Source organism: Antechinus flavipes, chromosome 3 (assembly GCF_016432865.1).
Source record: "Antechinus flavipes isolate AdamAnt ecotype Samford, QLD, Australia chromosome 3, AdamAnt_v2, whole genome shotgun sequence".
Classification (NCBI taxonomy): domain Eukaryota; kingdom Metazoa; phylum Chordata; class Mammalia; order Dasyuromorphia; family Dasyuridae; genus Antechinus; species Antechinus flavipes.
Window position 1 is genome coordinate 77,749,398 of NC_067400.1, and position 26,047 is coordinate 77,775,444.

The window sequence follows — 26,047 nt, forward strand, 5'->3', positions numbered from 1 at the left end:
AATCCCAATTCTTTAATATGTTAATGAACTTAAAACCTGACTGAATTTTGGGGGGGAAACATATTTCTTAGTAAATGTCCCCCAAAATTTTCCACAACTTTTCATAAACAATAATTGAGAGACTTGATTATTTTAATTTTCACATGAGAAAATTTTAAAGGATAAACAAAGGATAATAGTAATTTATTATAAATAATTACCTACAAACAGAAATTTTTATTTCAGTCATTTGAAAGAGGCAGTATCTGTTATTTTGAGATTTTCTCACGACCAGGGCAAGGTAGGAGTTGGAATGTCTACCTTTCTTTTTTTAAACCCCAATCTAAAACAAATTACCCAATGTTGAGGTATAAGTTTGCCCATTTAAAAATATGTGCAATCTTGCTGTATTTAAAGAATTGCATGAGTATTAAAAATAAACATAAATTTAAATGTAAAAACTAGAAATGTAAGGAATATAAAACAAAACATGCTACAAATATGTAGTCTTACTATGTTATAAAGAATTGCATGTTAAGAGTAAGGGTTTAAAGGGGAACATCATTTTTATCATTTATTTTCATCAGTGCATCTTGTCCTACATCATACAACCTGATTCCAATATTGGTAAATGGAGAAGTGTTTGGGGAGGACAAAGAAATTAGCATCCATCTCTTAAACAACAACTTTAATGAAGACGGTCTCCATGGCACTATGATGGAGGCCCAAGACTTGGCAGCCCCTCTCTTGCGGAATATCTCCATGTGCACAGCAATAGAAGAGGCCTTTGTTGGGGCTGAGGTTATCATCATCCTTAATGATGATATTGAAAATGAGTTTGAGTCTCTAGAAAACAGAATCAGAGCTAGACTTCCTCTGTGTCAGTTATTTGGATCCCTAATTGAGAAAAATGCTCATAAATCTGTGAAAGTTATTGTGGCAGGAAAGACCTTTCTAAATCTCACCACCAATTTGATCATTACATATACGCCATCTCTTAACCCACGGAATGTCATTGCTGTGGCCATGGTGTTGGAAAATGAAGCGAAAGCCATGTTGGCCAGAAAAATGAAAACTACAGCATCTGGTGAGTTATATATTTTAATAGATGATGTTTTTGTTTTCAGAGAAGCTAAAGCTTCCTTCTGAAGTATGAATATGGGACTGGCAATCAGAGAAAATACAGCAAACAGGGATCAGGAAACCTGGGGCACAGTGTTGATTGTGGCCTAGACAAGGGGAACTTTGGGCCACATATCTAATCTTTCTGGGGCTCAGTTGTCACATGAAAGGATTGGCTTAGGCTATCATAGGATCATGGATTGAGAGTTAAAAGTAACCAATCCATTCCTTTTACAGATGAGAAAAGAAAAATGGAGTATAGTTCATTAACACAAAAGTTGCTGCCATCTCTAGTATTTCTAATACTGTGATCCAAATCTGATTAGTTTGCAAATTCCTGTTGGTGTATGTTTAATTAATTTTTATTACTAATTTATTTTAATCAACATAAAAAAAGGAAATGGGATATAGGCTATATGCTTACCATATGAGATAATTAGGTAGGGACAAATAACCAGAAATGATACAAATCAGTAGAATGTAAGCTTCCTGAGGGCAGGGCATTCCTTTCATTTTTGTCCATCTTCCCAGAATTGACATAGCTCTTCTACCTTGTAGAATTAGATGCTGATAGATTTATGACTAGAATGAGCACCATAAAATCTATACCTTCTCTTTATAACTGAAGAAACTGACAAGCAGAGAGGTTAAGTAATTTATGGAGTTTATAGAAGTCATGGAGCGTTATGGAATCCCCAAATGTCATATTACCTCCACTGTGCCATAGTACTAAATAAATTTTCATTGAATAATAATAATATAGTAATAATAATTACTGACCATTTGTACAATTGACCATTATATCACATTACATTTAAATCTCAAAACGATCTTATAAAATTGATGTCCCCCTTTTATAAAAGTAATCATCTGAGGTCTCAATATATATAAAGTAACTTGGTCATAGTCACAGAGCTACTAAGTGTAAAAAGATGTTCAAACTTAATTCTTCCTAATTCAAGTCCAATACACTATTATACAACACTAAACTGAATTGAACTAAATTTTCTTAAATCATATGTCATAATTTTAAAAATTCTGATGCATTATATTTGAATTGATACTTGGATTTTTAAAATAACCTAATATTTTATTTTCACACACACATACTTATAAAGGTTGTGTACCATATTACAAGATCTCCACAGACCCAGTATGTGTGATTCACATGCCCTTTCTTCATTTTTTATAGACTTTGAACCTAATTCCTCAAGTCTCCTGAGTTCCAGTTTGTGTATATCTAATTTCATTCAATTCAATAAATATTTACTGGGCATCTCCCATGAGCAAAACACTGTTCAGGATGCTGGAGCTAATACAAAAATAAATGCCATTTTTCTCATGGAATTCATAGTCTATTAGATCCAAAATGATATATGCACATATGGCTATAATACAAAATCAAATATGATTAAGTACAATATTCACCAAAGGTATAGGGAATATATGATGGAATATAGAAAATATGTTGGGTAAGTAAAGAAGAGCTAACATGGACCATTTCACATAATAAGTACTTGATAGTTTAAAAGATTAGTTTATGATATTTGATGGGTATTGAAATGGCTTTTTGTTATTATTAGCGATTATTACTAGTTGAAATAGTAAGTGTAGAGAAGTTAAATAGATGCACATGTGCGTTGGGGAAATAGGAGTATTGCAAATGGCAATATAATGCAATATAGAAAATACTGACTTTAGATTCTGAGGCTATGAGAAAGGTTCAAATCCTGCCTATTGCAACATGCAATGAGAGATCACAATAGACAAAATCTGAGCAAGCCAAGTTTTTAGGGAAGAGAAACCACCAGTAGCCAATGGACATTCAAAGATACGATAAGAATAATTTCAGGCAAAATTAGAAAACCTATAGAATATGGACTTGTCTTAAACTACTGGAACTGATATATTCTGAACTCCTTAACAAATGACAATAAAAGTCACATCTGTTTCTTTATCAACAAGGAAGTTTTAGAAAGCAATATTTCTATTCAGTCTAATCTATTCTTCATATCTTTATTGGGGGTTTTCTTGGCAAAGATACTGGAGGACTTTTCAATTTCCTTTGCTAAGTCAATTTACGGGTGTGAAACTGAAGCAAACAGAATTAAGTGACTTGCCCAGAATCAGGTAACCATTAGGTATCTGAGGTTGAATTTGAAATTACAATCAGTCTTCATGATTCCAATCCCAGCATTCTATCCACTTGCGCTACTTAGTTGCTGCTTTCAATGTAATAACCATAACCCATGCCAAAGTGAACCAGAATATTTCAGAGTAACCTAATATCCACCATCAAAAGTGTTCACTTTTAACTATGAGATTCTCTCTGCTTTAGAAACCTAAAGGCTAATCCATTGTATTCCCACATGTAAATATTGTTGATTTTGAATAAATAAAGCAACTTGCTTTCATTATATGTAAAACTTAGGCACCTATAAAAACTAAATGTTTAATTTTCGAAATGCAAACTATAAAATAAATTAAATTTTATTTTCTGTTATGTCTTTGAAAGTGTTTTTGGCTTTTGTAAATTCATATTGAAATGTAGTGGCCTTTTGTATTTGTTTGCTATATAACATTCAGTTATTGATAAGTATTTTTAAATATATTTCCATATTTGTTATGTTGTGAAAGAAAAATCAGAACAAAAGGGAAAAAACTATGAGAAAGAAAAAGCAAAACAACAATAAAAAGGTAAAAATAGTATGCTTTGATCTGCATCCAGTCTCCATAGCTCTCCCTCTGAATACAGGTAGTATTTTCCATCTCAAATCTATTAGAATTGTCTTGGCAAGCCACATTGCTAAGAAGAGTCAAGTCTATCCATGGTTGATCATCACATACTCTTGTTATTACTGTGTAAAATGTCTTCCTGATTCTGCTCTCTTCATTCAGCATCAGTTTATATAAGTCTTTCCAGGCTTTTCTGAAATCAGCCTGCTTATCACTTCTTATAGAAAAATAATATTCCATTACTTCATATATCATAACTTATTTAGCCATTCACCAGTTGATGAGCCTTCACTCAATTTCTAATTCCTTGCCATCACAAAAAAGAGCAACTACAAACACTTTTGCACACGTGAGTCCTTTTCCCTTTTTTATGATTTCTTTGGGTAGTAATAAGACTTCTGGATCAAAAGGTATGCACAGTTTCATAGTCCTTTGGGTACAGTTCCATATTGCTCTCCAGAATGACTAGATCAGTTCATAATATTTCTTTTCAGTCCAGTCTATATTTTATATCCTTATTTGGGGTTTTCTTAGAAAAAATACTGGAGTACTTTGCCATTTCCTTTGCCAAGTCATTTTACAGGTATAGAACTGATACCAACCACACATAAGTGTCCCAGCTTTCTTACATCCCTCCAATATTTATCATTATCTTTTTTGTCATCTTAGCCAATTTGATAGGTGTGAGGTGGTACCTCAGATTTGTTTTAATTTGCATTTCTCAGATTTATAGTAATTTAAAGCATTGACTATAAATGACCTTAATTTTTTCATCTGAAAATTGTCTGTTCATATTCTTTGACCATCAGGGAATGGATTGTATTATTATAAATTTGCTTCAATTCTCTATTTTAGAAATGAGACCTTTGGGGCAGGTAGAAGGTGCGGTGGATAGAGTACCAGCCCTGAAGTCAGGAGGACCTGAGTTTGAATCTAGTCTCAGACACTTAACATGTCCTAGCTGTGTGAACCTGGGCAAGTCACTTAACTCCAACTGCCTTCACAAAAAGGAAGGAAAGGGAAGGGAGGAGAGAAGGAAGAGGGACGGAAAGAAGAAAAAAGGACCTTTGTCAGAAACACTGGCTATAAAAATTGTTTCCCAGCTTTCTGCTTCCTTTCTAATCTCTATTTCATTGGTTTTGTCTGGACAAAAAACAATTTATTTAATGTAATCAGAAATAACTACTTTGCATTTCACCCCTCTAGTTTTTCTTTGGTTATAAATTCCTCCTTTCTCCAAAGATCTGACAGGTAAACTATCCCTTGCTCTCCTAATTTGTTTACAGCATGACTCTTTATGTCTAAATCCTGAACCCAGTGATAAATATTTATTAAGGATCTATTATGTACTTAGGTGCTAAGGGTACAAAGTCAAAACAAACAATTCTAGTCCACAAGGCACTCAAAAATCTATTGCAGGAGACAAAATAGAAATAATAGTAATAATAGCTGACATTTATACAATATCATGTGCCAGGCACTCTGCTAAGTAAATTCCTCAGGTTATAGAATAGTTTAAGAAAGAATTCATGTGGGCATAAACTAGGGTAATAGCTGTGTAAAAAGAAAATATTGGAAAGATGTGAGAAGATTATGGGCACAGAGTTGGTAAGACTTGGCTACTGATATGTGAGGTGAAAGAGAGAGGAGTCAAGGATGATTCTGAGATTGTGAGCCTAGGATTTATTACTGCATATCTATGGTGTTCTCCTGTTAATTGCTTTCATAAGGTTTTTCTCTAGTAAGAATTCCCTGATGTCACGTTCTGTGGTCCAGCTGAATTCATCCTCACATTTATAACATTTCTCTACAGCATGAATTCCTAGATGTTGTTTAATATCAAGTTCAATGGAAGCTTTCTCTAATGCATTTCATTCAAAAGTTTTCTTTCTAGTATGAATCTGTCATCAAATAAGTTCTCCAAGTTGTAGTGGAAGATCTCATACTCATCACAATCATAAGACATCTCTTCATGAGTTTTCTTATGTGCATTATGTAATGGATCTCTACTGAAGGCATTACTACATTCATCACATATGTAAGGCTTCTCTGCAATAAGAATTTTCTGATGTCAAATAAGATGTGTCTTTAGTTTGAAAGCCTTCCCACATTCATTGCATTCATAATCTTTCTCTTTGGAATGATCTTTCTCCATTCTAAAGAGACTTTTTAACCCAAATGTGAAAACACCACAAAAGCCAAAGTATAGACAATTTTGAAAATAAAAAGTAAAAAAGCTTTTACACACAAATTCATTACAGATATAATGAAAAAAGAAACTATACAGTGAAGAAAAAATTTGTTCAATTATAATTGATAAAACTATGATGTCTAGGATATCAAGGAATTGAGATAAATATAGAAGACTATGAGCCAACCCTCAATATTTAAGTGCCTACTTTTTTTTCCAAAAGAATTGCAGATGATTATATTAAGACATATGAAGACATGCTCCAAATTACTAATAGAAACAAACCTAACTAAAACAAGTTTGAGGTTTGCAAAATGGCAAATATTAGAGAAAATATGGATAGTTCATGTTAGAGATACTATTGGGCCTCTATTGTTAGCAAGGCTGTCACACAAATACATTGTTGTTGAGACCATGAATTGGTGTCATTTTTAATAGCAACTTGAAATTATACAAAAAGCTACTAAACTGCTCACATGCCATTTGATCCAGCAATCCTGTTCCTGAGTATTTATTCCAAAAAGTCAAAAGATTTTAAAAGTTTCAATATGTACCAAAATATTAATGAAAATGCTTTTTGTGGCACAAAGAACTGAGGGAGGGAGAATGAGTTTCTCATAATTGAGGGAATGCCTTAGTTTTTTTTTATTATTATTATAAAAAAAGGTTAAGCTTTATGGCCTCTGAAGTCTTTTTTTTTTTTTTGAAGTGTCTTAACATATCCTCCATGCATCTATGTTCCTATGAAATGCCTGTGAAAACTTTGGAATATGAATATAACAGAATGTTATTGTAAGAAATAAATGAGAAATTCACAGGAATATGAAAAGACTTATATTAACTGATGCAGGAGGTAAAATAAACAGAACCAAAAGAACAGTATACACATTGACTAAAACAATCTAAAGAAAATGATCAATAAAAAACAAAGTCACAGACTTGGTAAATTAAAAAACTAATGATAAAAAACACAAATATGAAATATATCTTCATTTTCTCAACAAAAAGGGAGGAGACTTCTAGGATAGAGAGCTATATGGTATATAGCTATATATACACAGATGAAATAACTAGTTTTGCTTAAGGTTTAATTTTAACTTAATTATAGCTATGTTTAAAAAAAGAGGACTCTTTCCAGAGTAAGAGTTGGGCTTATAGAGGAAGAGTTATATAAAAGCAAATTCATTAATGATTGTTTTTAAAAGAGCTGCCCATGGAAATAAAAGATTGACAGGATTCGCTCATGTATTTTAAAGAACAATTTCCCTAGGTTGATATCCCAATTAAGACTCTCAGGTAATGTATTTTCTTTTTGTATATACATTGTTATATTTGTTAATTGAGTCCTTTTGTTCTAGACATCAAAGATGTGATCATTTGGGGTAATATTACCGGTTCTCGCTACATTGACCTGAGGAAAGCAAAAGTTTTCAGATATAACAGTGCTATTTGGGGACCTCCAAGCTTTTCACGTTACGTGTTAAACTTGATATTTGATAGGTATGGTACCTTTTAAATATTATATACTAATTATTATATAGTGATATATCATAACATTATCAGAGCCTTTTAAGATAATTTTCAAGTATCTTTAGATCTGCAAAAGTATTGTTTAACAATCCAACTTCCCCATATTTACCATGATATCAATTGAAGTGAATAGATTAGATATATCCATATGAAACAACAATTTGACCACTAGAGTTTTTTATATTTAATTGTGAGCTATCTTGACATGTTAATTTTGTGTATGTGTATGTGTGTGATTTTTAAAAACTTCTCAATGAAAATATTTTCAACATATGTAATTTAGGATTAAGGGGAACCATAAAAAGATCATAAAGATATTTAGATTTTTTATCCAATTCATTTTACACTTTTGACCTGGGAGAAGTTCTTCCTGGGTTATACTTTTCAAACATTTATTCTTAGTTCTATGCCTATTCTAGTCTTAGGACAACTGGAATCCAATCCCATTCAACGAGCTTTGGGCAATAATATATGACATCCTTAACATACATGATTTCACAGAATCATACAGAATCGAGCTACTTTCTGAAGGACTATAGAATTATCCAGAGTACACTGTTTGGTTTAACGTTCTTTAACAGTGATGGAAAATTGTGACCTGGAACATGTACTTTTTTTAATATTTGACTAGGAGAATGACAGTCATAAATTTCTTGGTCATAGCAATTCTTGAAGAACATCTACTTATTTGTATCAGTTGTGGGAATACCCCATAGTAACAAAATGATACGTTCTTGAATTATTGAAGTAGGCAACAATAGACAAAATGTATTTTATAGTGTGTATTTTTTTCATAATGAAGTGGAAAATACACAGTTTAAATAGGAACTTATCCTTCCTATAGACTTAACATTTTTATATTCATCATTCAACAACTATTTATTATTTGTTCACTCTGTGAAAAACAATGTGCAATGTACCAGAAGAAATATAAAAATAATTAAGGCTTATTTCCTGTCTCACATAATTTATAATCTACATACACAGTCATATCGAATATAAAGCTACTATGTGACAGAGTTCTTAAGGTAGAATTAATGTGTGCTTGTATTTACATTTATGTTTCAGTTTTCCAGACTTGAATTAGCATTTATTTCTTATAATTTTTATTTCTTTTTTATTTTAGAGGAGCATTTTGTTCTAGTAAAATTATTGCTTTCTCTTTTTTCAGTGAGTGGATTAGGAAAGAATTTGAGGCCTCCCTCAATTCGTGGAGTTTGACGAGGTATCTCCAAAGGGGTGTTTCATCGGCACACTGCATAGCTACTGTACTGAAGTTCTGGTACCACAATTCCCCTCCAGGAGAGATTTTGTCTATGGGAATAATAAGTGAAGGTGAATCTTTGTTTCCCACATCATGAAAAGAGTTTTCCTTCTTTTTCCTGTGCAGAAGACAGCCAGCATAATCACACATACTCCCATCTCTTATATCTGAACAAATCTCCATCAAGTGTCTGATTTTCTTCTTTCGTTTAACTTTACCATTCTAGAACATGGCTAAGGAAGGAATAATGAGGCCACCTGTTCCCTGGGTTTCCCTTGTCTGGAAAGATCTGAGAAATGAAGTCAGAGAACTTTCATGTTTGGTCTTTTGACTGTCTCCATCTTCCTTTCTCTCAAGAAACCTCTAAAACATACATGAGAAGAGAATCATTCAGCTTTTCCTTGGTGACCTTGAGTGAAGGGGAACCCAATACTTTCTGAGGGAAATCATTCTACTTTTTTAAGGCAGTTCTAATTATTAATAAAGGACAGCTAGGTGGCACAGTGGATAGAATGCCAGAGCCTGGACTCTAGTAGACTCATGTTCATGTGTTCAAATACAGCCTTAGACAATTAGTTCTGTGACTCTGTGTAAGTCATTTAATTCTGTTTGCCTCATTTCCTCTATAAAATGAGTTGGAGAGAGAAATGACAGCCCACTTCAATATCCTTGCCAAAAAAATTATCCCAAATGAGGTCAAGTCAAATATGACTGAAAATGAAAATGACTGAGTAACAACAATAGTTAATAGTTACTTCAAGCCTAAATCTGCCTCTGCAACTTCCAATCATCTTTTCAGGGTCTGATTTCTAGTGCCAATGAGTCCACATAAGTGCTTTTGAAATATCCCAATTTCCTATCACTGTTCTATTTCCAATGCAGAGCTATAGCTTGGTCGGGGATAAAGGATTTTTTCCCCAAACTACCCAACTTCTAGGCTACTCTTGCTCTATCTTGCTCCATCCCCTGGCTGTGGTTTTCTCAGCATCAGCTAATATGTCAAGAGGTTTCTCCCCAACACAGGCTGATAACCTGAGTTCTTTCCCCACAATAGGGCACTGTATCCCAAGGAGGCATCTCTCTAAGGTCTTTCCCCAAGATTTTCCTGAGTCTGCCACTTGCCCCTGAAAAACAGTTAGCTACAGCTCTGCCATGAAGCCTTCTTTCAGCAAAATAGGCATCCCTAGTTCTCTCAATAGAGCCTCTTCTGGTACAATCTTGAAACCCTTACCCATTCTGATTGTCCTCTTTAGATCATCTGGCTGAGTATGCTTATTTTATAGATGAGGTTCCTAGGCTTTACAGAAATTAGGTGACCTATCTGAAGTCACATAGAAAGCAAGAAGAAACCTTGTTCCAAATTTGGTGCCTTTTCTGTATATCACATTGCTGATGCTATCTGATTTTTGTCCTTATTCTCATTCATTCATCACATATTATTAAAGCAGATTATTAGTGCAGATATTAAGGAAGAGTGGCAAACACTCCCTAGGTTTTCCTCCCTGAAAAAGTTCCATATGATTGTGGAGCACAGAATCAGCTACTGCTCCCAATAGGCAGCATATTGGATTAGGCCCCAATTCAGTAACTCTCCACTTTACTTTTCATGGCTTGGATGTCCTCTCATCTCTTTCAGATCCCCAGGGACTTTGTTCTGTAATTCCGCTATCAAAGCCTACTCTTATGAAAGGATCTGATATCAGTAATTTACAAATGAGTGTGAATATATCATTGTGTTCCATTTTGTGCTTTATGTCTAATTGTAAAATAAAGAGCTTTGTATCATCTTAAAGGGATTCCAAGTATCAACAAGCAGGTGAAGCTGATATTTGAGGCAGTTTGACATTTTCTCAGAGAAATCAAAGTGAGTAAAGCATAGAGATGGGAGGCTCTCTTAAGAAAACATTTGGAATTGTGGGAAATTTCATGATTTTCCACTTCTTTAGATGCATGTCGTCTTAATGAAGTCCTCCTGTTTATCCTAGTGGACAAGAGTAAGATTGATTCATGGAATGTTAGAAGTAAAAGCCACCTTGAAAAACATCTAGACCAACTCCATTTCCCTCCCCGAATATTAAAAAATTAGAGGCAGAACCATCTGTCTACACTTTGTCTTGCAAGTAGTGCCATCAGCAGAAGAGCGGTGTTTAAAATCCAGGTGTGCTCATTCACTGAACAAGCCTATTTCGATTACACAACACTGCTGGGAAGCCAGCCACAATTTTTTTGTTTGACAAACAAAAAATAATCTACATAAAAGAAGCCAATTTAGTTGAATGTTAGATACTCACTAGTAGTTACCACTAACTTTTCCGTCACCTGCCATAGCAAGGTATAAGGACTGTTTTTATGAACATTTGGTACTTGGCTGGAAAATCGCCATGCCTATAGGCCCTGTTCCTTATCTTCCAAATCATACAATTTGGCAGATAATATAAAACTGCCTTATGGATTAGAATATGGGTAGAGAATACAAACAAATAGGACTTGGTGAGGGATGACATGAGAAACAGACTGTCAGTTCAGGAAATGTTAAAGAAAATGGTCATGGGGCCAGTTAAGTTATAGTTAAGTAAGCCAGAACCTACAATTTCTACAGTCACTAACTTTATATATTCATAATCTAGGCATAAACAATCAAGACTGACTGGGCTCCAGTAGAACTAGATAAATATAAAGCTGATAGAGATTATCTTCTGATAATTCAGCATAGTCATCATCAAAAACATTTATTGTGGGTCATTTTACAATTTTGTATATTCCTGGGACTGTGAAGAAATTAATTGCATTTGTTATTTACTGTCTTATGGGTACACTCCAGGTGAATTTGGCATACCTCAGGGAATAGTATTTTCCATGCCAGTACAATGCGAGAATGGAATATGGTTTCCTCGTATGGATTTGACTGAGACTGAATTAACTGAAGAAATTAAGAGTTCAATAATCCATGATCTCCAACAGGTAATTTTAGAAAAGATTCAAGGAAATTAATTTTGCTAATATAAGTGTGGGGTATGGAGAAGAATTTGATTCCACACAGATCCCAGCTCAAATGATATAGTCATAGATTATTGATATGGTAATAAAGGCAGTACCCTCATGTTCCCTTTACAAAGTCTGAATATCTCTCTTTCTTTGGATTCAGAAGGGGCAATGAAGTTGACTGGGATGTAAATTTACAATGCCATTTCATGGTCTTAATTAGCTGAATCTTGGTGGCAGATGACATAATTCCAGAAGCCACCAGTCAAGGAAGAACCCAGTTCATTAGTATTGGGAATGATCTGTCAGAAGACACCTTCTTTTCTACCTCCCTCCCTTCCTTCCTCACTCTCCCCTCATATTTTTCCCTTCTTACTTTCCTCTTTTCCTCCCTCCCTCCCTCTCTTCTTCCTTCCCTCCCTCACTTCTTACTTTCTTTTTTCTCCTTTCCTCCTTCCCTTCCTTTCCTCCCTCTGCCAACATAGGGTAGCTTTTCTTAAAAGTGCTCTTAAAAACATTTTTTTCTCTTTTGTACCTCCGAGCCCTCCCAAGATATCTTGGGATTTATTGGCTAGATTTCTTTCTTAAGGACCATGCCTTAAACCAAAACCTATCTGATTGTCACTGGCCACCAAAATATCCAAGGCCAAGCCCAATTTGGTTATTGTTTGGGTCCTGACTGACTCAGATTGAATGTAAATAAGTCATTTCTGGTCTGGCCAGAAATCCTGAGGGTCTTTCCCTCCTAGATTCATTCAATCATTTATTTATTTATTTATTTAGATTTGTTTTTTGAATAGATGAAAGACGAGATTCTTTGCCTCAATTGCTACCTAGCCATTATCAATGAACAGTTGCCGCCTCAATCAAACTGAGATCTGTTGAAGATCTTAGCTTAAAAAGGCCAAGGTCTCCTAATGTATCCAGAGCCTCCAGTTGTCCTGATCTATATCTGGCCACTGGACCCAGATGGTTCTAGAAGGGAAAGTGAGGCAGGTGATCTTGCACAGTCTCTCACTCAAATCCAATTCACTTGCACTTTATGACATCACCCTCCCCTCTCCTCCTCTCCTCACCTCCCACCCCCCACCATGTCATGGTGCTCTTCTAGAAATGTCTAATTGGCCCAAATAGCCTCACTCTCAAAGTTGACTCTCTTCCCTATGGCAACGGCCTCTATGTATGTGTTCATTCTCAAGTTCTACACAACTTCTATCAGCCTTCCCTTCTTTATGTTATGTGTTATAAGAGAAATTATTATTATACTATTAATGGTAAATTACTAATTTGTGGTACATCCTTTTCCCATTTTTATTTGTAAAAACCCAACTCCTGAAAAGGTCATTCAGCTTCTAAAGAGCTTTGGCTGACTGACCAGGTAGTTTTTAGCCCTTGAAGTACATGATCATTAGAGCCCCACCCTACTAGGAGACAAAATTTGTTTAGAGTACAAACAGAATCCTGATTGCCTGGAAAAAGAACCCCTCTCCTTAATCCTCCCCATTTGAATTTAGGCAAACCCAGTTCATGAAGGACAAAACAAGTCAAAAAGTCCAAATGAAAATGGCTTCTCCTCCCCAAATACCTGGAAGTGGCTGAGGAACTAAAGACTTAACTTCCCTACCTCCCCCAATTAGGATTATGTTTCACTTGTTAAGGAAATTCCCTTTTCAAAAGAGATTTAAGGCATTTCAGAGTCTCCTTGGGATCTTTAATTAGCCAGAGAAACCACCCATCAGTTAATTGATTAAAATTAGTTGAATTAATACATTGATTGTTAATTCTCCAGTAATTCTCTGTCAGGGTTTTCATTTGTCACAGGTTTCTGTGTGTCATTTAGAGTTGGTTTCTTCAAGTTTGACCACCTGGACTCATCTAACTAATCTTCAATTAGGTCACCAAGTATATGGCCCAGTCCTTCCCACTTATTCACTCAAGGTGTTGAAGTTGAGAAGGTTGGGGTCAGAGACTGGTGTCATGAAGTGCCTGCAAAGAATTTGCAGGCTTGAACTCATTTCCAAGTCAAGAGGCAAAGTTTATTGTAATTGAAGCCAATTGAAGCAGCCTAAATTCCAAGAGAATCTAGCAAAGAAACAGAAACAAAAAGATATATTTATCTAGTTTTTCATGTTATACATATGTTAATTTTAGGCCTCGGGGTAGAACCAAGGAGTGGTCGCAAGAATTTGGTTATCACTGACCTATTGGTCATTACAAATAGTAATGTTTGTAGGACTGTTCTAAGGCCAGAAGATTTGACATTGTTAGAATGAGTCTCAGGATCACTAATACATCTTCAATAAAGTCTAAGGGAAGTAATATTATTATATTCCTAGGCCAGAGGACTTTTATAATCATTGATAGAACAATAGCATTCTTAGATCAGAGGCCCTCACGATCATAGATTCCAAAAATTTAGAATCACTGATTTATTGTTAGAACAGAAGCCTCCTAAGCTCAGGGGACCTTAAAATTATTGCTATCTCACTTAGATGCTGTATTATATCAAAGAAATCAGTGTATACTCAAAAAGGGATCACCTAGTATGGAAGCCATTTTACAGTTAAACATCCAGTTATCTACTCTTTGTGTGTGATGAGCTCCTGGGTTTTCAAAACCAATTACCTTGTACTTTATTCCCAGCTAAACAGAGAAATTTATTTTTGATTCTAAATGTAACAAAATTTGTTTTCACTCCTGTTTGTTGAACATAATCAGACCTGTACTTTAGGACAATCATTTAGCTTTGTGGAGCATGTTGGTTAAGAAGGATAAAGATTTGGACAAGGAGATCAAATTATGAGATATGATTAAATTAAGAAATCTCAAATGATGAGGTAAATTATTAACAGTCTGTAAGTGAGAAGTGATAAAAGCTTTAATTTAGTTGACATTGCACTAGTGTAAAATAGATTCAGTGCCCAGTTTATTTCTGCCTAGCAAAGATTTTTGTTGTTTTATCTAGACCATTTGGGAATCATATTTTATCCATTCCTAGCATGGAAATTCCCTATACCAATGGGGATTAGCAATTTATCTGCAGCTTAGAGTCTTAGAGAGTCATCTAAGAGACACTGAGGGTTAGATGACTGTATATGTTAGGATTCGAACTATATCCTGACTCCAAGCACTATCTTTTGGGAGAGAGATAGTATAAAGAAAATACTGGCTTTGGAATTGAATCACTTAGGTTCAAAACCCACCTCCAAGATTTTAATACCTATGTAATTGTGGAATAAAACCCCTATGACACAGTTTCTTTTTCTTCAAAGAAGAGTTGTCTTCTTCTAATTCTAGAGCTATGATTCCCAATGTACTACATCATGATGCCTCTATATCAAGATGCCTCTTGAAATGGCGTCTTCATAAACACATCATTGTTCCCCTTAACTATCTTCAATGTAATAGAGGCTATAAGATATACACAAATAGAAAATGCTAAATGTATGAAACTTATACAAACAGCATACTATAATAAATACAAAACCAGATAAATCACTTCTAACAGAGAACTTGGAGGAAAAAAAATCCATGGAAATCTCTCTGAAGACAATATCAAAGGACATTTCAATACTCTCTGAGCAACAGTTTCTGGAATAGTTCCGTCTGCCTCCAAGGATTTAGTATGCAGCTTCCCAGAAGGATGATTTTGAATAACACCACTTATACCCTTTCTAGAATTGTAAAGAAACATTTGATTACTTTATAATCACACTTCAAATTATCTCAGTGCCATTTGTTTGCTCTTTATTTAATCATTTAAAAGAGTAAATAAAATATATTATTTTAAAGTGTGATTATATTAATAATAGTGGTCATTAAGAGGTAATATGGCATACTGTAGAAAAAGTCAGGTTTTCAAAAGAATGAAAAAATTAAAAACCATGTGAAATATCTCATTGAAATATCGACCTGGAAAATCGATCCAAGAGAGATAATTTTAAAATTATTGGTTTGAAAGCAGTGATCAGAAAAGAGTCTAGACATCATCTTTCATTATCAAATAAAACTGTCCTATTTTAGAACCAGAGAGTAAAACAGAAATTGAAAAAATCCACTGATCATCTGAAAGAAATTCCAAGATGAAAGCTCCCAGGAGAATTATAGTCAAATTCTGGAACTCCCAGATCAAAGAGAAACTATTGAAAGATCCAAAAAGAAACAATTCAAGTACAGTAGAACCACAGTCAAGATAACACAAGATTTAGCAGCTTTTACATTAAATGATCAGAAGACTTGGAATATGATATTTCAGAGAGCAATGGAGTTAGAATTACAATCAAGAATCACCAGTCCAGAAAATCTGAGTATAAGCCTTCAGAGGGAAAAGTAGATGAAGTAGAGGATTTTCAAGCACTCATGATGAAAAGATCAGAACTGAATAGAAAATCTGATTTTCAAATACAGGTCTCAGGAGAAAAAGAATAGAGAGCTAGTTTGTTTTTTTTAATCAGAAGGACTGGATCAAGTTTTTCTGCTGTTTATAGTCATGTATGACGACATATTATCTTACCTCTGCAGCCCCTAGATATAATGTGTTGCTGAACCATTGTTGATCTCCATTAGCAAAAGGGTTTTCCACATCAGTAGTTTATGCTAGGGAAATCTCTAGTTAGAACAAAAAAATTGATGATCCATTCATTATACTATTTGTTCTGTATCATGTCTCTAATTTTTTTTTAAACAGGAAAAACTAATTGCACTCGGAGAAATATCAACATATCAGCCATACCTTCCAGGTAAAATTTTAGGTGAAATTTTAAAAAATGTTGTCACAAAGGAAATTCTAAACTGTATGTCATAAGAGAAGTTTAAAATATATATTCCCTAGTTAAATTTTATTGTTTTTAAACTTAGTTCACTATTCTTATATCTCATAACAATAATAATGATAATAACAACAATAAAAACAATTGCTTAGCACTCTAAGGTGTGGTAGTAACCCTGTACTCTCAGAGTCTATGTATAATCTCTGATAAACTAGAAGTTTTTCAAACGAGCCCCTTGAATGATTCTAAATCTTTGGTTTGGAAAAACATCATCAAGGGGACTGCAGAGTAATGAACTGAATGAATAATTCAATTTAACCACTCTATGTCTTGGAGTTTGTTGCCTTAGATTTTTTTTCTGGAAGTGACCTGTGAATTCTTTCAGTTGCAATTTCATTTTCTATATATAGAAGTTCTGGGCCATTTTTTTTTCTTCATCATAGTGTTAAGGATATTTTTTATCTTGTCATGTTTTCTGGGTGATCTTTGTTTCCTTAAATTGTTTCTATACATTCTAACTTCAATGTTTTGCATAACAACCATATTTTGTTCTAATTTTATTGTTTTTTTTTTTCTCTTCTCTTCTTCTGGACTGTTCTTTATGTATATTTGTATTCCCAATTTTTAGTTTTCTCTTTGATTCTTTGGTGAGACTTCCCATTAAAGATTACAGTTTTTTCAATTCTGCCCATTATTTTTTGCTGTACAGGCCATAAATTTTGCTCTCATACTTCTCATTTCTCTTTTAAACTACTCAAAAATGTATATTGTAGTTCCATGTTCTTCTCAAATTTCAGAGGATTCTCTGTCTTATCAAGTGCTAGATCATTGTCCTTTGTTTTATGGTATTTATTTGTGGGTTCCCGTACTCATTTAATAGATCTAAAAGCCAGGTTGACTTATCTATTTATCTTCATGGTCTTTGTTTTTTTCTTCCTGAAATCTTTGGTAATTTTAGTCTCCCTTCCCTCTCCTCACTTATTTTCCTTATATTTTCTAGTTTTTTCCCTTCTAATTGTTTTCCTAATGAAGTTGAATTTCAAAATATCTCAGCCTCTTCCCCTTCTCAGCAATTCATGGCAAATCCAAGAAATTAAACAACTGCTTTTATAAAGTATAAAGAATATGATTTATTCATCTATAAACTTTTCATTTTTAATTTATGTATTTTAGTAGCTGGACTCACACCACGTGAAAACAGAGTCAGAATCCATATTGAGGAAAACCTGGAAGAAGATCAAAAGGATCATACTGGTAGTAAATATTTTAATTAACAACTACCCATTTTTATCCCCAAATGCTAAAATTCCATCTTGTGAGAATAAATACAAAAACATGTTGCTTGTTCATAAAATGGGATCAAGGAATATCCTTCTTTGATCCTTCTTAGAAAAAATGAAAAGATAAAGAATATTTTTTAAAATATTCTGAATTCTTAAGAAGAAAAGCACCTTTGAAGAAAACAATTATCATTAATTTAGTGTCAACTATGTGCATAGCATTGTAGGGAATACAAACAAGGGATATCCCAAAGTCTTAGCTAAGTCTCAAGCTTTAATTGTTTTAGTTTAAAACTGCACTAATATGTTTAGGACAATCCTGTATTTAGTATAGTTTTAAGCTTTAATACCTGGGTAACTATAATAAGAATTTTAAGACACCCTGTATAGCTTAGATTTGGTTTCTCCCTTTGAGAAATTTACCCTAATCTAGCTTGGAAAATAAGAACTAAATATGTGAAAGCTTGAATAACAGTATAACATTACTATTATTATTATTATTATTCAAATTACTATAATATTACACAGTAATACCAAAAACATATATTAGCTGCTAAGTGAATGATATAGGCTGTAGGTGTTCAGAGAAAGGAGAGATCAGTGTTTTCTAAAGCAGTGTGTGAAAAATTCCTTTTTCAAGGCATTGAACTGATTCACAAAAGCAGAGAAAAGAAAAGGGAAGGGAGGTGGCATTTTAAATTGAGGGGTACATGTACAAAGTCTGTGGAGGTAGCAAAATATGTCATCTTTTGAGGAGCAATAAATGGGCTATTTTTGACAGAGCTGAAGGCTGGAGAAAAAATTGTTGAAAGTAAAACTGGAAAAGTAAACTGAGATTGTAGAAGTCCAATTGTCCTTAGTTACAGTAGGTATTTAGGAGCCGTGGAAAATTTTAAAGTGGTTCCCATTGAAGTGGTTTAAATAGATTTATCATGTCACACTGTGGAAGATGAATTGGAGTAGGGAGAGCATTGGATTGGATTGGAGCAGGAAGAACATGTAGGGGAGACTGCTGCAATCGTTCAGGAATGGCTGAACTAGGGCCTGAGCAAGAAGTCAAAGATTCAAGAGATTCTTTGAAGGAAAAAAAATCCATTGACTTAACTGGCATTAGATACAAAGGCAAATGCCAGAAAACACAAAGTGAGTCCTAAGTCTTGAATCTGGATGACTAAAGCAGTGCATATATCAAGAACAGAAGGGGAAACAAAGGAAGTAGAGCAGTTTGAGGAAGAAGGTAAAGGGATGGAATAATCATTTGTGCTAGACTCTATGCTAAGCCATTTTTATAAATATTTCATTTTGGGAGGGAACATTTTGGGAGAGAGAGAGAGAGAGAGAGAAAGAGAGGAGGAGAAGAAGAAGAAGAAGAAGAAGAAGAAGAAGAAGAAGAAGAAGAAGAAGAAGAAGAAGAAGAAGAAGAAGAAGAAGAAGAAGAAGAAGAAGAAGAAGAAGAAGAAGAAGAAGGAGAAGAAGGAGAAGGAGAAGGAGAAGGAGAAGGAGAAGGAGAAGGAGAAGGAGAAGGAGAAGGAGAAGGAGAAGGAGAAGGAGAAGGAGAAGGAGAAGGAGAAGGAGAAGAGATATACAGAGACAGAGGGGAGGGGAGGGGAGGAGAAGGGAGGAGAGGAGATAGGAGAAGAAAGAGGAGAGGGAAGAGGAGAGGAGAGAACAGGATAGGACAGGACAGAAGAAGAGAAGAGAAGGAAGAGAAAAGAGAAGAAAAGAGAAAAGAGAAGAGAAAAGAGAAGAGAAAAGAGAAGAAAAGAGAAGAGAAGAGAAGAGAAGAGAAGAGAAGAGAAGAGAAGAGAAGAAGAAGGAAAGGAAGAAGAGAAGAGGGAAGATGGGAAGAAGGGAGAGAGAGAGAGGGAGGAAGAGTTCAGTTTTTCAGTTCTCAACAAAACTAACCTTTGTTCATCTAAGGAAAAAGAAATACTGAATTTGAGCTAATCAATTTTAAAATTGATTTCATGAAAATATAAAAATAAATCTCTGTGTTGTAATACATGCATGTTTATATATTTTGTTTCTTACTCTTTAAAATTATGTAGCAAAAAATTGAACGGCTCTATTTTCTCATTTATAAAGTAAAGTAGTTGTGTTAGATAGGCCCTATGAGCCTTTCAGCTCTGATCTAGGATCCTTCATTCCTCTCCTGCTACTTCCTTTTCTGGGACTTCCTAGTAAGTCCTAATGATATATGCTCAGGATATTTTTCCAGCTCATTGCTGAGAGCAGGAAACAGTGCTAAATCCACTTCTTTAGAAGGTGTGACACTCAGACCAATGCTCTCTCAGAATGGTCTAAAACATCTGATTCCTAAAGGACCATAAAACACAAAAAAGAGGAAAATCATAGAGAATGAGGAGATGTTCAAACAATGATGAATTGTAAATGTAAACTGTTGTGTTTTTTCATCTCATTTTTTTTTCTTTTGCCTTAGAATTTTTCAGCGTAGGTTCTCTAGACTTCTCAGAAGGTAGGAGTAGCCAAGAACCCGTAGAAGGTAGGTGGTAGACATAACTAAAACTGATGTTATATTTGTATAGTAAGAGAGATATTATTAATACACATATAATAATAATATACAAAATTATATTATATATTTATATATTTATGTACTACATTATGAACATATTAATAATGTACATGTAATTATAGCATACAAAATTATGTAATATTAGCATAATGATAAATTAATATAGAAGAAATTTCACTGTATATGAAATTGGTGATTATTCTATGGTCACAGGAGTTTTCATTTCTGTTTCCATCCAAACTCCAAACAGTGCTAACCAGGCAGTCAGGAAGACTTTATCTGTTATAGACTATTAACTCATAGGAAAAAACAACAATAAAACAAAACAAACCATACCAAAAAAGCACCAAAAAGACTCAAAAGGCACAAATAAATTAGAAAATTAGTAGCATAAAGCAATGCTAGTGTAAAAATTATCCCAAAACCCACTATATCAGGATATGACTCAATCAAGACGCATTTATTAAGCACCATACTATATATTAGACAATGCCTTAGGAATTGCAGATACAAAGACAAAAATGAGAAAGTTCCTGCCCTTGAAGAATTAACATTGTAAAGACACAGCAAACTTATAAGTATGCACAAAATAAATACAAGGCAGTAATACTGTGGGAAAATCAAAGTGTGGCACATTAGATCCAGTGCCAGTGTCATTAAGAGCCAAATATAACTGAAAATGACTAAACAATAACATAATGGTAAATATATGCAATAGCATTTCTTTTTTAAAAAATAGATTAAAATGCTCCCATGTCAAGTCACTTGTTTAAAAATTGTTTTTCTTGGGACAGATGAAAGTAATCAGTAAGCTAAGGCAAAGCCCTGAACTTTAAATCCTTAATCTAGTTCTGTACTGGCCAAACAACACTCTACATGCCAGGAGGCATTTGAACAGCTGACTGTCCAGGAAATTCATCATCCCAACCCTTCCAGTTTTCCCTTCTTCCATGTGTACTTGCAGTTTAACTTCTGCATCAAACTTTGGGTCTAGGAGTGGGACTTTGGAATGATGATTGGTACTGGGGACTGAAACAAGTAGCAGGGTAGATCCAGAACATAGAACCAAGTTAGCTACAAAATTAAGATTGGGACCTATTTTGGAATGGGATCTACATCATAGCTTGAAATTGTTGGTGTTCTGGAAGATTTTGATGTGGTTTTTGCTGTATGTCTTATAATCTAAGAACTAATGATATTAATGTAATCAAGTTGGAAAATGCTGGATTTCGAGACAGGAGGCACGAGTTTGAACCCTATCCTTGACATTTAGTAGCTCTAACTCATTCATTGGGCAAGTCCTTTGACCTCTCCAAGTCTCAGTTTTCCTATTTATAAAATATGGAGGATATGCTATTTGCCATGCCTATCTCACTGACTTGTTATGAATATAAAATGAGATAATGTATGTATGTAAGATTCTTTGCAAATCTTAAAATGCACTATAAATGTCAACATTATTATTGATAGAATAAGATAACAAATAGTAGTCTATGAAACAGAGAGTTCAGCCCAAGAATAGTCAAATACTTTAATGACTTACAAATTGCTTCATTCTTTTTCCCTCAGGAAATGATTTTGAATTCTTTGAAAACTAAAAGAAAAATGCAGATGAAGAATTACCTTGTTTGGAAACGATATGATATGGCAGGGGTTACACATGTCTACATTTGGGGAAAATATTGGGTTGAGAGATTTAGATGAGTTTTAGTATATTACAATGTATATAATACAATAATAATAGTATATTGTACAATTGTACATAATATACAATATATTACAATAATATACAATAATACAATTGTATATTACAATAGACAATTAAAATTGTCACTACAAGAGCGACAACATTAATGAATTGTCGAAAGGAATCTATTTCCCATCTGTACTGACCTTTGCTTTTGTTATTGCATTTGTAAGTAGGGTTTAATATTTATTTTCAAATGAATTATATGTATATTTTGAAAGAAAGATATAATAAATTGTATAATATAGTTAAAACTGTTGCCTAGACTTTAATTAAGATATGCAGATGTCAAATCAAGATCTACATAAAATTTGAAGGAAACAATAATTCTTGTGAAAGTGTCAATTAAGAACTTCCTCATACCCGCTTACTGATCATTTTAAATCTTCTAATGTCTGTCCCTTCTGCATATTTTGTAAATGGCTGTTAGGGTATACATATCCTTCTGGAAATCTTAATTAAAGGATCTCAGAGATTTATGTTACTTCATGTAGTGAAACATAGCATTTCTAAAACTCAACAGAATTCAGTTGCTTTTTTTAAAGAAAGCATTCTTAAAATTTTTGCAAACAAATAATTATGTCAATTTCCCAGAATTATTGCTGACAATGTATTTCTCACAACACTGTAAGATAACAGTAATTCTGCTGGAAAAACTGATGAACAAGCCCATTTCCAGCTGCAAGCCTACTTTACTTGCTTATCCTCAGTGACTGAAAGATAATTGAACAATATTAGAAGAGAAATTTTAATTTTGGAGTATATAGATAAAAATCATTACTTAAAAATGTTGTCACTCAAAAACACCTAAAAAAAGAGGAAATTAACTCCTCTCCCCACCCAGCTATGTTGACTCTTTCTTATTTTAATTAACCTGTGTCATCTCAGGGGAACAATTAGAAAACCTGAATTCCTAATGTGGTATTAACACTATCTGGAATAGGAACTTAGGTTTGAATCTAAAACTTCCTGGGTCATTTGAAGCAAGTCACACCTCTCAAAGCATCAGTTTCCCCATCTGGGAAATTAAGAGATTTGTACTAAATGAATTGATGAAAAGTTGGTGAGGAGAGGGGAAAGAAGCCCCAGACTGTGAGTTCATTGACATAGTGAGGAAACTTTCTTTACCAATGCATAGTGGCAGCTGCTTTGTTACTTACAGTCTTAGAAAGCTGCTTGATGACACTTAAAAGTTAAGTGACTTGATGCACACAGCAAATATGTGACCAGAGTTTAGATTTGAATGCAGTTCTTGAGTGAGAGACCAGTTCTCTATTCCTGTGCAACACTACCTCTGGGTAATACTCAGCTCAACAATCTTACTCTAACAAGTAACTGGAAATAAAAACTTTTAAACTACTATCATCTTTCTGTCAAGTTTTATATCATGATAATGATATTAAGAATATATGTGCATATTATTTATATACTTGTAATGCTGGGAGGAAGTGAGGCAAGATAGAGATTAGAGAGTTTTTAATACTTTATTTGAGAGGGAGAGTTTGTGCTGGGGGCATGTTGCCCCCAGGGCTGATGTCTCAAAGCATCCAGCAGGGAATGTGAGTTTCCCATGAAATTTCTATACATACGTGGCTCTAAGTGATCACAACCTGGGTAAATTGAGGCAGAGGCAGAGTCCCAGTGGTTCTGATAGGGTGAGGGGTGAGGACCATAAATTCTTACAAATTGGGAGTAAAAGAGATAGTCAAACTAGATCCAGGAAATCTGAAGAGATAAGAGGAAGACAATGCCAATTAGGTATCTGAGATAGGACATCTGGAGTTTTATCTTTGAGAATGCCAGAGTGGCCACAGCCCTAATTATCTCAGTCTTAATAAGCAGAAGGGGAAGGTGTTGCAACCAGGGGGATTTAGGCAGAACAATAAAAGGAATTGAGGCAGAACAATTTAGGGAAACTGAGGCAGGACAATTAGGGCAATAGAGACAGGACAATTAGAGGGAACTGTGGCACAATACTCCACACTCTTATCTTCTGAATATTCAAATCATTGAATTACCTTCCCCGAATACCTGGAAGGTCTTAGCACCATAATTTGATGAACCCTATGTGAAGCAAATAAACCAAAATAAAACTAGAAAAATGCAAGGACTTATGGCATGGACAAGTCTCTCCCTGACAACCCCAGAGCTAACAGCAATACAAAGGCTCCCTGTTGCAAACATGTTAGGTCCTCTGCACCATCTCAGTTCTGAAGCACCATCTCAGCCAGGGAATCCAGTTAATATGGATTCATTGTGAGTTAGATCTGTGGTCATTTGTGCGCTTAACTCAGCCTCTGATTATAGAGGGAGAAGCAAGGCTCAAGACAGTCGTGCTGCCCATTCAAAGGGGCTTCAAGAGGGAAGAGGGAAGTTTGGAGAAGCTCCACCTGTCCCTGACCAGAGAAACAGGACTGCTACCAGGATACAAAAAGGATCCAGATCTCTGAGCAGTTATCAGAGTATGCACAGTTAGACCATCAAGGGAGTCAAAACACCGGATTTTTAGAGGCCTTATATCCAACTGCAATGTCCTCTGAGAATGCTGAAATATTAAGAAACTCTGGTACCAGGACTGGAAAACTGCCAAGTTCCAAGGTGCCTCATTTCTGGTTGTTTCTTAAAAGCAGGCAATCAGAAAATAGTCTGCCAGGGCAATTCCAACAGAATAAGGGGTTCCAAAGCTAAAGCATAACCAACAATCACAGTCCAGTAAATTTAAAAATGAAAAAGGACTGTTAGAAGGCTTTCAATTCAATCTGAATTGGTGAGATAGGAGGTGGGGCAGAAGTGCCTAAGGTAAAGTGAATAGGAACTAGGGGGGTTCCCATTCTTTCAGGTATTTTGAGAAAAATCCACCAGATTCTCTAATTCCCTATCTCCTTCCTTTTTTTTCCTTTAGGCAAAGGGAATCAACCAAAAAAAAAAAAAAAAAAAAAAAAAAAGAGCTACATTGTCAAATAACCATCCCACATATAAATCCCAAGAGTGAATTAAAATTCCTATAGATATCAGACTAAGAGTTTCTTTAAAAATCTCTCAAACATAATAGCAATAGTTACACAATTTTAACAATTTCCATCCCAAAACTTAAACACACAATAATACAGTTCCATCCCTAATCTTAAATACACAGTAATAGATGACCACAATCATTCATCAATCATTCCCAAATTCCTCATAGCAGTCCATCAAGGGCAGGAACGAAGCCTCTCATTCAAAAACTGCTTCCTATTGAGGACGGGCATAGATTCTCAGTCCAGGGAGGGAGATGGGTGTGATGTGGCAGGCTGACAATGATCAAAGCTTTCAATGGGCTGATCCCAGTCCCAGAAGCAATTCAATATAGCTGTAATTTGACTAAAATTTAGAACAAAAAAATCTAACAAAGTTAGAACAGACTGCCTCAAAATGTGAAGAGGCCAACAGCTTAACAGGTTTGCTTCACAGGACAGGCTAAAATTGTCAGCTATAGTCTCAGTAAATAGCAGGTCTCATAGATAACTGTGCTCATTGTCTTCTCATTATTTAGAAACCTTTAAAAACCTGAATATCCACAGACACAATATATATTAACAGATAGGTGACCAGGGTAAATATTCATTTACCTAAATATTGAGGATATAATGAATGCAATCATATGGCATAATTAAGTTGCATTAACAGTTCTTATTGACCATTGTTCTGATCAGTCACAGGAGGAAAAAAAATGCAGGAACATGACTATAATATAATATAAGCAGTTAAAACTGATCCATCAGCACATAGAGTAAAACGGCCTTAACTCAGTTTTATTCCAGGTGATTGTCTCATTATCTTTCAAAAGGTAGAACTTTAAACTCCTAAATAATACCAGCTACAGGCCCAAGAAATTTTACTTCCAATAACAAATCCCATTAACCAAAGCTTCA

The 26,047-nt window shown here is 34.5% G+C and overlaps 1 protein-coding gene across 1 annotated transcript in view; it reads left to right on the plus strand.

Moving 5' to 3' along the window:
* The window catches only part of MDH1B (malate dehydrogenase 1B), a 37,932-nt gene extending 12,384 nt beyond the window's left edge, over window positions 1–25,548 (plus strand). The window contains exons 5-12 of the mRNA XM_051983692.1: window positions 567–1,066; window positions 7,387–7,528; window positions 8,730–8,893; window positions 11,644–11,783; window positions 16,492–16,543; window positions 17,747–17,827; window positions 20,294–20,356; window positions 21,959–25,548. Coding sequence (XP_051839652.1) covers window positions 567–1,066; window positions 7,387–7,528; window positions 8,730–8,893; window positions 11,644–11,783; window positions 16,492–16,543; window positions 17,747–17,827; window positions 20,294–20,356; window positions 21,959–21,987 — 1,171 coding nt within the window. The 3' untranslated portion in view covers window positions 21,988–25,548. The remainder of the gene's footprint in view (window positions 1–566; window positions 1,067–7,386; window positions 7,529–8,729; window positions 8,894–11,643; window positions 11,784–16,491; window positions 16,544–17,746; window positions 17,828–20,293; window positions 20,357–21,958) is intronic.
* The last annotated feature ends 499 nt before the right edge of the window (window positions 25,549–26,047 follow it).